This window comes from Schistocerca americana, chromosome 3 (assembly GCF_021461395.2).
Source record: "Schistocerca americana isolate TAMUIC-IGC-003095 chromosome 3, iqSchAmer2.1, whole genome shotgun sequence".
Classification (NCBI taxonomy): Eukaryota; Metazoa; Arthropoda; class Insecta; order Orthoptera; family Acrididae; genus Schistocerca; species Schistocerca americana.
The window spans coordinates 347,487,233-347,501,029 of record NC_060121.1 but is presented as its reverse complement, the minus strand read 5'-3'; the positions used below and the strand labels follow the sequence as shown (position 1 = coordinate 347,501,029).

The following is a 13,797-nucleotide window of genomic DNA, read 5'->3' as shown; positions in this document are numbered from 1 at the left end:
ATACACCACCCACCGTAAATGGCCGTTTTAATGCCACTTCGCCAAATAATTTAAGAAATTCCGATGTAATGTCGTCTGTCCCTTCTGTCTCCTTTGATCTCACATTATATGATTGAAAGTATCCGGACACATGGTGGAATTCAGTATGGTGTTGGCCCACCCTTAGCCTTGATGACAGCTTCCACTCTCGCAGGCATATGGTCATTCAGGTGATGGAGTGTTTCTTGGGGAATGGCAGCCCATTCTTCACGGAGTGTTGCACTGAGGAGAGGTATCGATGTCGGTCGGTGAGGCCTGGCACGAATTCGACGTGACAAAACATCCCAAAGGTGTTCTATAGGATTCGGGTCAGTACTCCGTGCAGGCCAGTCCATTACAGGGACGATATTGTCGTGTAACCACTCCGCCACAGGCCGTGCATTATGAACAGGTGCTCGATCGTGTTGAACGATGCGATCAACATCCCCAAATTGCTCTTCAACAGTGGGAAGCAAGAAGGTGCTTAAAACTTCAATGTAGGTCTGTGCTGTGATAGTGCCACGCAAAACAACAGGGGGTGCATGCCCCCTACAAGAAAAACACGACCACACCATAACACCACCGCCTCCGAATTCTACTGTTGGCACTATACACGCTGGCAGATGACGTTCACCGGGCATTCACCATAATCATACCCTGCCATTGCGTCGCCACATTGTGTACCGTGATTCGTCACTCCACACAATGTTTTTCCACTGTTCAATCGTCCGATGTTTACGCTCCTTACACTAAGAGAGGCGTCGTTTGGCACTTATCGGCGTGATGTGTGGCTTATGAGCAATCACTCGACCATGAAATCTAAGTTTTCTCACCTCCCGCCTAACTGTCATAGTACTTGTAGTGGATCCTGATGCAATTTGGAATTCCCTGTGTGATGGTTTGGACAGATGTCGCCTATTACACATTACGACCCTCTCCAATTGTCGGTGGTCTCAGTCAGTCAAAAGATGAGGTCGGCCTTGTGAGTTTAAATATTTTGGTTGTGCCATGACTGTGTGCATTGATGGGTAAGAAAACTCCTTGAAATTGGGATGTCAAAACACAGTCAGAATTTGAGGACGTGAAAAAGGTTGTTTTTTTTTTTTTTTTTTTTTTTTTTTTTGGAAGCTCCTCTCTCGTGACATCTAAGATGGACCTTGGTGCAGAGCTATTCCAAGGATTTGAGGTAGATGACGTGATGAAGCGTCATGCTGTTGCTTTTGCGAGACAGGTGCTCACGAAGTGTAAACACAACTATTTGGTCACTAGCTTGAAGCTCTAGCTCTTATGTGGGGTTTTATGAAATTTAGGTGTTATTTGTTAGGTCAGACAATCAAAGCGTATACTAATCACAGATTATTAGAATTTTCAGTGAGTGTGAAGCCGACTGGCGGTCGCTTAGCCAGGTGTGCACTTTGTGTATAAGAGATCAACTATATGATAGTTTACAGCCCTGGAAAAGATAACATCGATGGTGAGGCTCTTTCGAGATCTCCTCTAGGGCTGAATTATGGGACCAAGGGTAATCTTAAGGAAAACACTTTCAGTCTCGTGTACATGCAGAACGTAGCATTTAATCATTTCATTACGAATTCAGTTGAGAATATTGAGACAGGGATCTATCATGGAAGGAAGTGAAGGGGAAGTGGAGAGATCCAAGCAAGATTGCAGTTAGGAAGTTTTACGAAGACATAGATGATATTTTGTTTAAGAAAAGAAATGGAGACAATTTACAGTGGGTTGTTTGCATTTCTGAAGAATTACTCTACAAAGTGAGTTGTCACATTCATTTGAGCTATTCCTTGTTGGTGCAATGAACTATTTTCAAGAACTTCGTGAATTATACTTTTTTCAGTTGCAGAAGTGCATTTGCAAACTCTTGGCTGTATGCAAGCCTTGTCAAAGGGTAAACCCGTCGACAGTGTCTCATCATACACCTTTTATTTCTGATCATTACACCGAGAGTAACAGAGCTTGCAACGTGATGATTTTTAGATTCTTGATTTATCAAACTCTGTTGGGTAAATTTATACAACCTATTGTCGAAGAAGATTCTGCGACCGGTAAGCTGCTCTGAATGTATATATCGTCTAGGAATCATGTGAGGAGATAACACAACTAGGACACATATACTTGCATACGGGCTATTACTTCTCGTAATATTGGCATTTAATACCCTCTGCCATGCACTGTACAGTGACTTGTGGAGTATGTAAATACACGTAAATTATCCTTAAATAAGCATGGTAGTACAAGTTCGGAAGCAGCAACGGGTATGAGACACGTGTTTCTCACATTATGCTTTATTTTGATGTGTACAAGTAGCTGTCGACGTGAAGCAAAATCTCCGCTCCGATGTTTCGCTTTCTGTGGTAACGATAAGTGAAACGTGCGAGCAGGGTTTAGCAGGTGTAGCTGCGCGCTCCTCTCCTATGGCACGTGAGCCACCAGACGTGAAAAGTTGTTTGCGCTGTGCTTAGTACGCATTAAGCTTCGCCTCCAGCAGGACAGGAGATTCATACGGCCTAGCAAGCAGTCAAGTTCACATGTAAAATGATGTAATGTGGCTGTTACATAACACAAGTTTGTGACAGAGGAATCTGGGTGATTTCTTGAGCGTCTCAGCTTCTGTTACAATACGTCTCTCCTCATTCTTCTTCACCACTCTTCGCATTTTCTTGTGGAAGCTCCGGAGTGAATAAAAACTGGCACACTAGCGCAGAACCGTGGAGTCGGTGGCGAAAGCGCGAGTCGCGAACAGGCCTCCAGCAGTCGGGTGGTATACTTCAGAAACAGAATGACAACAGCTGTGACGGCGGCGCCGCAGGACAGTGCGGGTGAGCCATTGTTTACATCGTGTTTATGTCACAGGTTTTTTTATAATCTCCTTCTTTTCTTCTCACGTTTAAACAGTACGTTTAGGCTCGTTACTTGCCCTGACTGTTTTTGCTTTCTTAACATCTCCAAATCTCTTCATTAATCAATTGCGTTCTTTCTTGCAATTTCCTGATCGTTTCCATGAAATCATCATGAAGTTTACAAAACTAACAACGAGACGGCTAACATTTGCCGCCAGAAGGTCGCTATTGATAATGCACAAGCGCACAAGGCACTTCCTTCTTACCCTGCCCTCGACACTCTGACCGTGGGCAGTGGACATCTCGTGGGGCGGACCATAGTAACATGATTCGCCCCCCTACCCCAATCATACCTCAGATCCTGCATACATTCTTGGTTCACATCGTTGTCTGACACGTGTCCAACTTGTCATCATGTCTGTGGCTCTCGCACGATCGTTGACAGTCTTGTACAGGTGATGATAATGATGATGATTATGATGGAAGTAGAAAGTGAAAGAGTGTGAAATCCTGCAGTGCCACATGATCTACGCTACCAAAAAACAGAAAGATACGAATGGGGCCCAAATACTGTTACGGATGCCATATTGTGAGCGTTTTTACATTGTTGTATCATATTATAATGACCTCCACGTAAATGTGTCTGAACTCATAATCGTCGGCGTGCGTCACGAGATGTACACTGGCAAGCAGGTGTTGAAGGTTTGTATTTATCTTACTGTTGTCGTAAGTAAACAAAGAAATTTATCTGAGACGCAAAAGGGGATGTCGATTGGTTAACTAATCTCGAAAAGATAAGATTTTTTTCTGAAAAACTGAAGTTTGTACTCTGTTTTCATGTCTTTACCATGAATATCGTACGTATTTATCTCAGACTAATTCATTTAACCTCCGCCGACAAACCTGCACGTCTGTATATCCTAACGGAATAATTCTGTACAATAGTAAAACGTGGCGTTATTATAATACGAGCCTGTAGATAGTGCCATCAATTGCCCTGTTTTCGCTGTTGACGCCTGTCAGTATCACATTTACATCTACATCTATGTCTACATCTAATTCATTAATTACTTGCATGTTCTGTGGATCATAACTGCGTCCTCTCACTGCGATATGGAACACATCAGCTTTGCGGATATAGCACACCATCTCAGCATAAAATATTGTAACATGGTGACCGTTTACATGATTACTTAAGTGTTTTTTCCATGCATACAGTGGCTTATAGTTAACTCTGTTTAGTCTCTCTCTCTCTCTCTCTCTCTCTCTGTATCTCCCTCCCTCTCTCTCTCTCTCTCTCTCTCTCTCTCCTTCTCCATAAAATGCGCGCACACACACACCCACACCCACCCACACACACACACACACACGATCTAACTACTACGTTTTTAGAAATTTGTCCGAATTCTACTTCGAATTATACTTCGAATGAAAATTTTTTGTGGCTGAGTATCTCACGCGTTCCGGTGCCACACTAAGGATCTAAGGATGAATGATGCATAGTGTAAATTATTTCTCCTTTTAGCCTTATGTTTATGAATGTTACTGTTGTTTTCAAACTAAAAATCACTATTCACAACAAACTTCATGAGGAAGTAACTGTAATTTTAGTCGGCTGTCAATATTCGCAACTGGTTAAAGAGACGTCAACAAAAAGCTGTAGAGTTGATATTAAGTATTATTCTGATTGCACGCTTCAGTGCAACAAACACTTTTCTCCTCCATGACGAGTTACCCCAGAATATCGTGCCATAATTAGTGAATAAAAATGGGAACACCAGTTCAACATTTTCGTCTCCAAACTTTGCTATCCGTAACGCAAAAGTTGCAGACATTTACGAATATCTGTAACAAGTGACTTCCAGTTCACATTTTCATCAATTTTATCACCTAAAAATTTAGAATAGTCTGTTTCGTTTACTGCATGCATTATTTCTGAAGGCATGGTCAGGATTTTTGGAGTCCTGTGTATTTTGTTTTATCAAAAACTAGTGACAGTACATTTACACTGAACCAGTTATTAATTTTCAAGCAAACAGTATTTATATTTCATGTTTTTAAGTTACTGATTTAGGCTTGATTACAAAATGTATATCGTAAACAACGAGAATAGTATCTGCTTTGTGGGTATGTGCTCGAAGATATTTTACACAGAGTGAATCACCTAAAACTTGCACCACAAAGACTGCAGAAATGGAAAGTGCTATTGATGTGTGGTTTTCATAGAATGGATTGGTAGTCAGGGATTCGTACTGTCAGCCAATGAAAAGATTGCAATAAAACTTAAAAAATATTTTTTGTGGAAATATACACTTTTGAAATGGAACCATCACTAATAACATTAACGCACTAAAAGTAGGGCAAATTACAATGTCAGTGGTATCTGTTTCAGGAGTCTAATGCAAATCATTTACGAGTTATTATATTTTGAAAAGTTTTCACACCGACACTTGTTTGTGTCATTCAATCTGCGTATTTGCTAGGTATGATGTTGTTATATTTGCTTACAATATGGTTGTGTGTTCCTTTAGCGCACCGCTACTTACTAGTCAGTTAGTGTGTGACAGTCCAGCGGCAGGATTCACCAGCGCAGAAAAAACCGACATGCCCAAGGTGCATGGAGTGTGTTGAAATAATGCAGTTCGATCCTGTACGGCATATGCGGCAACATATGCCAACAGACGTCAAACATATAGTGCATCATTTATCAACTTCCTCAGCCAGTTACGTGAAGCTGCTAGTGCAACATCTAGGCAACATAGCAGAAGGAAACAAGTAACGACAGAACAGGGGGAAATTAATTTTCAAGCTTCTGTAGCAGTTGATACGCACGTTAGCTCCCGCGCAATCTCAAGAGGAAGTTGCATGTCACGCAAATGTCCTACGCATCCTCCATCGACCTAGGTTCCAGTCCTGTCACATTTCTCCCATCAGGAGCTGCATGGAAATGATTATGAGAACTGTGTTTGCTTTTGTACATGGGCATTAAGACAGGTTACTCCAGATGTATCATGTACCCATATTCTTGTTTACTGATGAAGCCCCATTTACCAATCATGGCCAGGTAAACTGCTGAAACAAACTCTATTGGTCTGTTGACGGTCCCCGTTGGTTTCTTCAGGTGGAAGGTCAGTGTCCATGGAGTGAAAACATGTGGTGTGGGATAGTGAACCATCAGCTCATTGGTCCGTGTTTCATAGGCGGAACACAGAAGGCGCACAAGCACCGCAGCGTCCTAAAAGACCATCTTTGATGGATGGTAGAAGACGTTCCTCTGCAGACTAGGAGGAACCTGTGATACTGAAACGTCCCCTTAGAAAAATTTATACAAGACTGTGCTTAACCTGACACACAATATTTTGTTGGCGCAACGCAATCTGACTTTCAAAATTCCCTACAAAAGAATGGCCCTGACTAACATTAAACTATACCTTTCACAAATCACTTACCTCACAAAAATCTTCGCTGCTCAAGCTACTGCAATACAGCGAGCGCCACTACTGCCAGCTAAATAAAAGATTCAAACTATGGAAGGCACTAACTACTGATAGGGATAGTTAGCAAATGAAAGATATTAATAGAGAACAAACAATGTATTTACCTTGATATCATCATATATAAATATAGCAGTTCATGACAAATTTCAAAACTCCGCCATCTCTCTCCCCACATCCACCACTGCTGGCGGCTCACCTCCAACTGCGCAACGCTACGCGCTGTTCACATCCAGCTGCCGCTGCCCAACACTACAATGGCGAGTATTACAACAATGCAAAGCAGCCACAGACTGCACACAGCACAGCCAGTGATTTTCATACAGAGGTGGCGTTACCAATAAAAAAAGCTAAACAGCCTACTTACAATACCAACACGATGGCTGTCCAGTCCATAGTGCACGAAGTACTACTGCATGTCTTCAACTTTTGTAGTCCTGTCTTCCTCAGTTGCGTGTAATATTACGGTATATTGATAATTTTTACTTACGGACCGTCTGACAGCAACTGAATAAAACACAATTTTAGTGCCATAGGCGTTTCGCCTTTATTTTTTGCAAGGCATCATCAGTGGCCTGGAATATGTACATATGTTAGCTATTTTATTTACATTTTTGTCACTATGCCCATAGGCTATAAACAGTTCTGGTGGTTGGTATTTCCTATTAAGTAGTAATGTTTTGAACTGTACTTACAGGTTGCGTGGACAATTTCTTACATATTACGCTCCTGTTGCATTTTTGGTGTTGTTCTTCTTCTTATGAACGCCAATTTGCGGTTTTTTCCTCATTCCACAGCACTATGCACTGAACGCTTGTTTTAATGCAATTTTTGGTTTCTGTTGCCGACTGTCAAATGCTTTTGCCAAAGATCGGATGTTATTCTGTGTCTAGAGCCCCACGAAATAGAAAGCACACAACAAAAGTGAAGAAAGACTTAAAAACATTAAAAAGGACCCTTGCAATGGACTCAGAATATTCATCAGATATTAGCATCGAGGAGGTTACCAATGCCCTGAAGAAGGTTAAATCAGGCAAAGCTCCGGGTTTCGATGGTATCCACCCTGAGTTCCTCATACATGTCGAAGCCTACACAAAACAATGGTTGGCTAAGTTCTTTACGGACATTCTCCAAGTGGGTAACATTCCTCCCTCACTTAAACGAGCAAAGGTCATCGCAGTCCTGAAACCTGGTAAACCAGGCGATAGACCAGAGAGTTACTGCCCCATTGCCCTTCTCAATATGGTCTATAAATTACTAGAAAGACTGCTCCTCAACAGAATAGGATAGACTATACTCAAAAAAATCCCTATCGAACAAGCAGGATTCCGTCCATATCGCTGCTGTACAGATCAAGTCCTATCACTGACAACATATATAGAGGCGGGGTTCCAGAAGAAACATAAAGTAGCTGCAGCACTCATAGACCTAACAGCAGCCTATGATACAGTTTGGAAACAGGGGCTCATGTACAAATTAATCTGTGCCGTCCCCTGCAAGAAGATAACCAACCTCATTGATGATATGTTGTCAAATAGAACCTTCCAAGTAATAATGGGGAACGAGAGAAGTAAACAGATGAAACTCAATAATGGACTCCCACAAGGCTCTGTCCTTGCGCCCCTTCTTTTTAGCCTTTACATCGCTGACATGCCTGCAACCAGATCGCGCAAATTCGGTTATGCTGACGACTGGGCTCTAGCAACAGCCCACAGAAATATAGACACTGCCGAAGATATCCTTGCGAGTGACCTAGAGATTCTCAGCGAGTACTTTAGAAAATGGAGGCTACAACCTAGTGCTACAAAGACGGAAGTATCTGCCTTCCATTTGAACAACAAAATGGCCAACAGAGAACTACAAGTCTATCAAGACGGGAAATTACTAAATCACAACAAACACCCAAAGTATCTTGGGGTTACCCTAGATAGGACACTAACATTCAAAGAACACCTGACGAAAACTGCACCGAAACTTAAAACACGCAACAACATATTGCAGAAGCTCTGTGGCACCACTTGGGGCTCCACAGCATCTACCTTAAGAACATCCTCACTTGGTGTATCCAGTGGCAGAATACTGTGCCCCAGTGTGGCTCAACAGCAAACACACACACATGGTAGATAGCCAACTTAATGCAACAATGCGTATTACATCAGGCACAATCAGGCCAACTCCTACAGTGTGGCTGCCCGTTCTCGGTAACATAGCCTCTCCTAATCTGCGCCGTAAACATGCTCTGGTTAGTGAATTTCAAAAAATCATGACCAACCCTCAATTAAAAATCCATGAAGATACTCACGACATCCAAGGAAACCGACTCTGGTCTACGCATCCTCCACTAAAGACCGCACAGGCTCTGCACCAAACCAACTTTAAAATAAATGATCGATGGAAAGAGGAATGGGAGAGCAGAACAGCAGTAAACTGCCACAGTATGCCATGCATCTTTAGTAAACCAAAAGGATTTGATTGCCCTCGCAAAGTTTGGTCAACTCTTAATCGCATCAGAACCAACTGTGGGAGATGCGCCGACTCCTTACACAGATGGGGTAAACTTCCTTCGGCCGCTTGCGACTGTGGCGCTGAGAGACAGACGGTCAAACACATCGTGCAGGAATGCCCACTAAGGGCATACGAGGGTGACCCACGGGATTTCCTAATGGCGACCCAAGAGGCAATCGACTATTTATTATCTAAGCTGGACGTCTGCTTATGATTGCTCTTCTGTGAGTGTAAATTTACAATTGGCGGTGTTCTTATACACAAACTGTTATTTATTGCTCTGTTTTATACATATGTGATTTTTTCTTAAATCGTGTTGTTTCTGTGATTTTTACTGTGATGTTATGAGCCATACGCTAAATAAATAAATAAATTGTCAAACTTATGTGTGTAACTATTGAAGTATCTGTGGTCTGTTCGTGTATGCATTTGTGTGTGCGTTTGTGTATGTGTGTGTGTGTGTGTGTGTGTGTGTGTGTGTGTGTGTGCGTGTGTGTGAGTGAGTGTTTTTTGGTGTGATATTAATTTTTTTTGTGCTGTGTGTGTGTGTGTGTGTGTGTGTGTGTGTGTGTTTTGGTGTGATATATAATTTTTGTGGTGTGTGTGTGTGTGTGTGTGTGTGTGTATGTGTGTCTGTCTGTATTTTGGTGTTATATAAATTTTTTTATTATTTTTTGGCTGTGTATGTGTGTGTGTGTGTGTGTGTGTGTGTGTGTGTGTGTGTGTGTCCAGATGGTGTGGGGAAGAGTTTTTTTGTTTTATGTTATCATTTCCTTTATTAAGTGTAGTAGGGAGCCTGTGCTGATGTGTGTTTGTTCATTTATCACATGTTTGTTTTCTGCTTTGGCTTTCTGGATGTGGAAGTTTTCTTGCATTTGTATAAGATGTTTGTCATGGTTGCTTATTCTCATTATTTTCATTTCTTATTCCATGCTTGTAGGATGATGGTTGTAGTGTTTTAAATGCTCTGCAAATGTGGAATGGTTTGTTTCATACTTCCAACATCTGATATGTTCTTTGTATCTTGTTTCAAAATTCCTGCATGCCATGCCTATGTATACTGCATCACAACTTTGACATTCAAGTTTATATATTCCTGATTGTTGGAATTTGTCCCTCTTGGTAGCTGGCTTGCTTAGGTGTGATTGAAGGGTTTGCCCAGGCTTATATGCTATTTTGAAGCCCTGTCTCCTTAGGATGTTTGCAACTCTGTGTGTTAGTTTATGTGTGTAGGTCATGGTGTACCATCTGGTTCTTTTCTGTGTGGTGTTGTCATTGTGTGTGTTCGTTGAGTGTTTTTGTAAGTTTTCAGCTTGTGAGTTCTTTTGTATTGTGGAAATGTTGTGTTTACTTTTTTATTTGTGTTTTTACTTTTTGATTGAGCCTGTGTACCACATAGGAAATACCAACCACCAGAACTGTTTATAACCTATAGCCACAGTGGCAAAAATGTAAATAAAATAGCTAACATATGTACATATTCCAGGCCACTGATGATGCCTTGCAGAAAATAAAGGCGAAACACGTATGGCACTAAAATTGTGTTTTATTCCGTTGCTGTCAGACGGTCCATAAGTAAAAATTAATATACTGTAATACTACTGCATGTCCTCATAAACTGTTTACAAATCGTTGGACTGGACGCAGAGGACTTATAACTTGGTCTGTCAGTTGCCCTGATTTGACGCCCGTAGACTTTTTTCTGTGGGTTAAGCTTGATGACGCTGTCTACAAGAACATACCAACTGCACCCAACGATACGCAACGACCTATTACTGCAGCCTGCTCGGACATCTCCACTGAAATGCTGGCACGTGTGCAGCAGTCGTTCCATACCAGATTGGAAGCGAGTATTGCCGCTGTCGTTGGTCGTTTTGAACACAAACTGTGATGGCTAATTATCTCGTTACTGATCAGAATCCACTTAACTAGGTTGTGCACTTGTATTGTTCTCTAGTTTGTGCTACCATAGATACTGTACTAGTTTCGTCGTGGGAACTTTTCAAAATACGATATCTCGTAAATGACTTGCACTACAATCCTGCAACAAACACCATTGACATTCCAATTTATCCCACTTTTAGTCTGTTAATGTGAATAATGCTGATGATTAGATGGGTAGATCACATAACAAATGAGGAGGTGTTGAATAGGATTGGGGAGAAGAGAAGTTTGTGGCACAACTTGACTAGAATAAGGGATCGGATGGTAGGACATGTTCTGAGGCATCAAGGGATCACCAATTTAGTATTGGAGGGCAGCGTGGAGGGTAAAAATCGTAGAGGGAGACCAAGAGATGAATACACCAAGCAGATTAAGAAGGATGTAGGTTGCAGTAGGTACTGGGAGATGAAGAAGCTTGCACAGGATAGAGTAGCAGGGAGAGCTGCATCAAACCAGTCTCAGGACTGAAGACCACAATAACAACAGCAATGTCAATAAGTGTTGTTCCACTGAAAACAGTGTGTGTTTGCACAAAAAATACGGTTTCTAAGTATTATTACAATCTGTTTATCGCCGAACAGTACGAACCTCTGACTAACAATCCATTCCGTGAAAACCGCACAGCAATACCACTTTCCATTTACACATTATTTGCTGTGCAAGTTTTAGGCGATTCACCGGGTATATAACAAGAACATCATCAACCCAATATCGATCCTTGTGATACGCCTGTCGTGATTACTACCCATTCTTAAGGGGCTTTTTCATTGTTTAGATTCCAGGAGTTTCTTAATGCAACATTCTGCAGTTGTTTAGATAGACTGGATGAAAACCAGTTACCAGCACGATCTCTGATACCGTAATACTTGAGCTTATCTAGCAGAATTCCATGAATTGCAACTCCCAAATCCTCTACAAATAAAGGAAAAACATACGTATTCAAAGAAGCAGATAAACACTCGCTTGGCGCCTTCCTGAAAGAGAATATTCACTCCTTCCAAATTAACAATGTAATGTAACGGTAACTCTGCATAAGCAACACTACAAATTGACATAAAAATATTGATACAGATACAAAAATGGTCGAAAATAGGTGTTACAGCAAGTGTAGACCAGATGTGACTTGAATTCAGATAAATAGTATCGACAGACGTTGAGAGATTTATACCAAATAAATTAACAAACGACAGAGCTGATCCCCCATGGCGCACAAAGCATGTCAAAATACTATTGCAACAACAGCAGGAAAAGCATACCAAATTTAAACAAAAGCAAAATCCCCAAGATTGAGGATCTTTTACAGAAGCTCAAAATTTAGCTTGGTCTTCAATGCGAGATGTTTATCATAGTTTCCACAACGAAACTTTGTCCCTAAACTTGGCAGAAAATCCAAAGAGATCCTGGCCGTATGAAAAGTATGCTAGCGGCAAGACAGAATCAATGCCTCCTCTGCGCGATTGCAATGGAAATACTATCGATAATAGTGTTACTAAAGCAGAGTTATCATAGAGTAAATATCTCTGGAGTGAGCATTCACATGCGCAGAACAGATTTTGTGATGTCAGCATACATTGCCAGCCGGGTCACGTGATCTCGGGACGTCGTGTGTTTGTCCTTATGGCGCCCTGTATATTTAGTGTGTCCTGTACAGACGGATTCTTTTCGTACGTGTCGTGGATTATTTATAAATGTTGCACAGACATTTTAACAGTACCTATTTGATACCGGGAATAAACCAGCTACGTAACTTTTAAGGACAAGTGATATTACATCCCGCTTCTTTGCGATAGGTGTCACAGTTCAGATGCACTCGATTTTTGATAGTTTTCGATATGATACGGCACTTTATAGTATTACAGAGCCTGACGTACATTTTTGCAGTGATAGTCTTGCAAAACGACTTGACAGTACGCTAGTACTTTTGCAAGTGTCCGAAAAACACCGAATTTGCCACACATTAGCGATTATATCCGTGCTAATTCGTCCTTCTTTCTGCTATTTCTGCGTATTTATTTCTCGTTTTTGCGACCTAAAGCACAATTTTTCTTACTGGTAATACTTTGAAGTATTTATTTAACGCATTTTACGTACTTGCTCCCAGTTTATTAAATAAAGAGTAGACTGAGTAATCTATATACATAATCGACAAGTCACTGATAAATGCATGGAGGATAGTATTTGCTGAAACAACTAACCATTCCCTTTCCTGTTCCACTAGCAAATTTACGAGAGGAAGCGATTGTTTGTAAGCTTTTGTGCGAGTCGTAATATCTATTATATAGTCATAAAATCGAAGAAAAATAGGTCTACAGAATCAAGCCTTAATTATAATGCGTCTCGAAATTTTGAAACATGTACAGCGTCTCTTACTAATATGATAACTATAATTAAAGCTACATGGTATGTACCCATGAAAAGTTACTATCCCTCCATTCACATATTTTTCTTTGCATCCGTAGCAACAACAGTAATTCACCATCGCTATTACACTACCAACAAACGGTGAAACACAACAAAAACTCTTGATATTATAAACTTCAAACGCTGCAGAAAGCACATACGCACAGCGAAGTCCCTAAGACACGTGACAGTCCCGGTTTAATGTTGACAACATGCGCAGAACACAATGCTCACTCCAGAGATATTTACTCTATGAGAGTTACGAAAGACAGCCTTCCTAAATTTCTTCACCAAAGAAGACGAAATAAATATTCCAGACTTCGAATCAAGAATAGCTGCCAACATTAGTAGTGAAACAATTTAATCACTTAATAAAAGCAACTCTTTCGGTGTAGACTGTATACCAATGAGGTTCCTTTCAAAGTAATCAAGAACATCTACCAACTTGAGAAGTGAAACAACTTAATCACTTAATAAAAGCAATTCTTCCGGTCCAGACTGTATACCAATTAGGCTCGTTTCAAACTATGTTGATGTAATAGTTCCATATACAACAATTATATACAACCGATCGCTCG

General features: G+C 41.0%; 1 protein-coding gene across 1 annotated transcript in view; it reads left to right on the top strand.

The window, feature by feature from the left end:
• The first annotated feature begins 2,762 nt into the window (after nucleotides 1-2,762).
• The window catches only part of LOC124607213 (sialin-like), a 123,004-nt gene continuing 111,969 nt past the window's right edge, over nucleotides 2,763-13,797 (top strand). Inside the window, exon 1 of the mRNA XM_047139483.1 lies at nucleotides 2,763-2,855. Within this exon, the coding sequence (XP_046995439.1) occupies nucleotides 2,816-2,855 (40 nt within the window). The 5' untranslated portion in view covers nucleotides 2,763-2,815. The remainder of the gene's footprint in view (nucleotides 2,856-13,797) is intronic.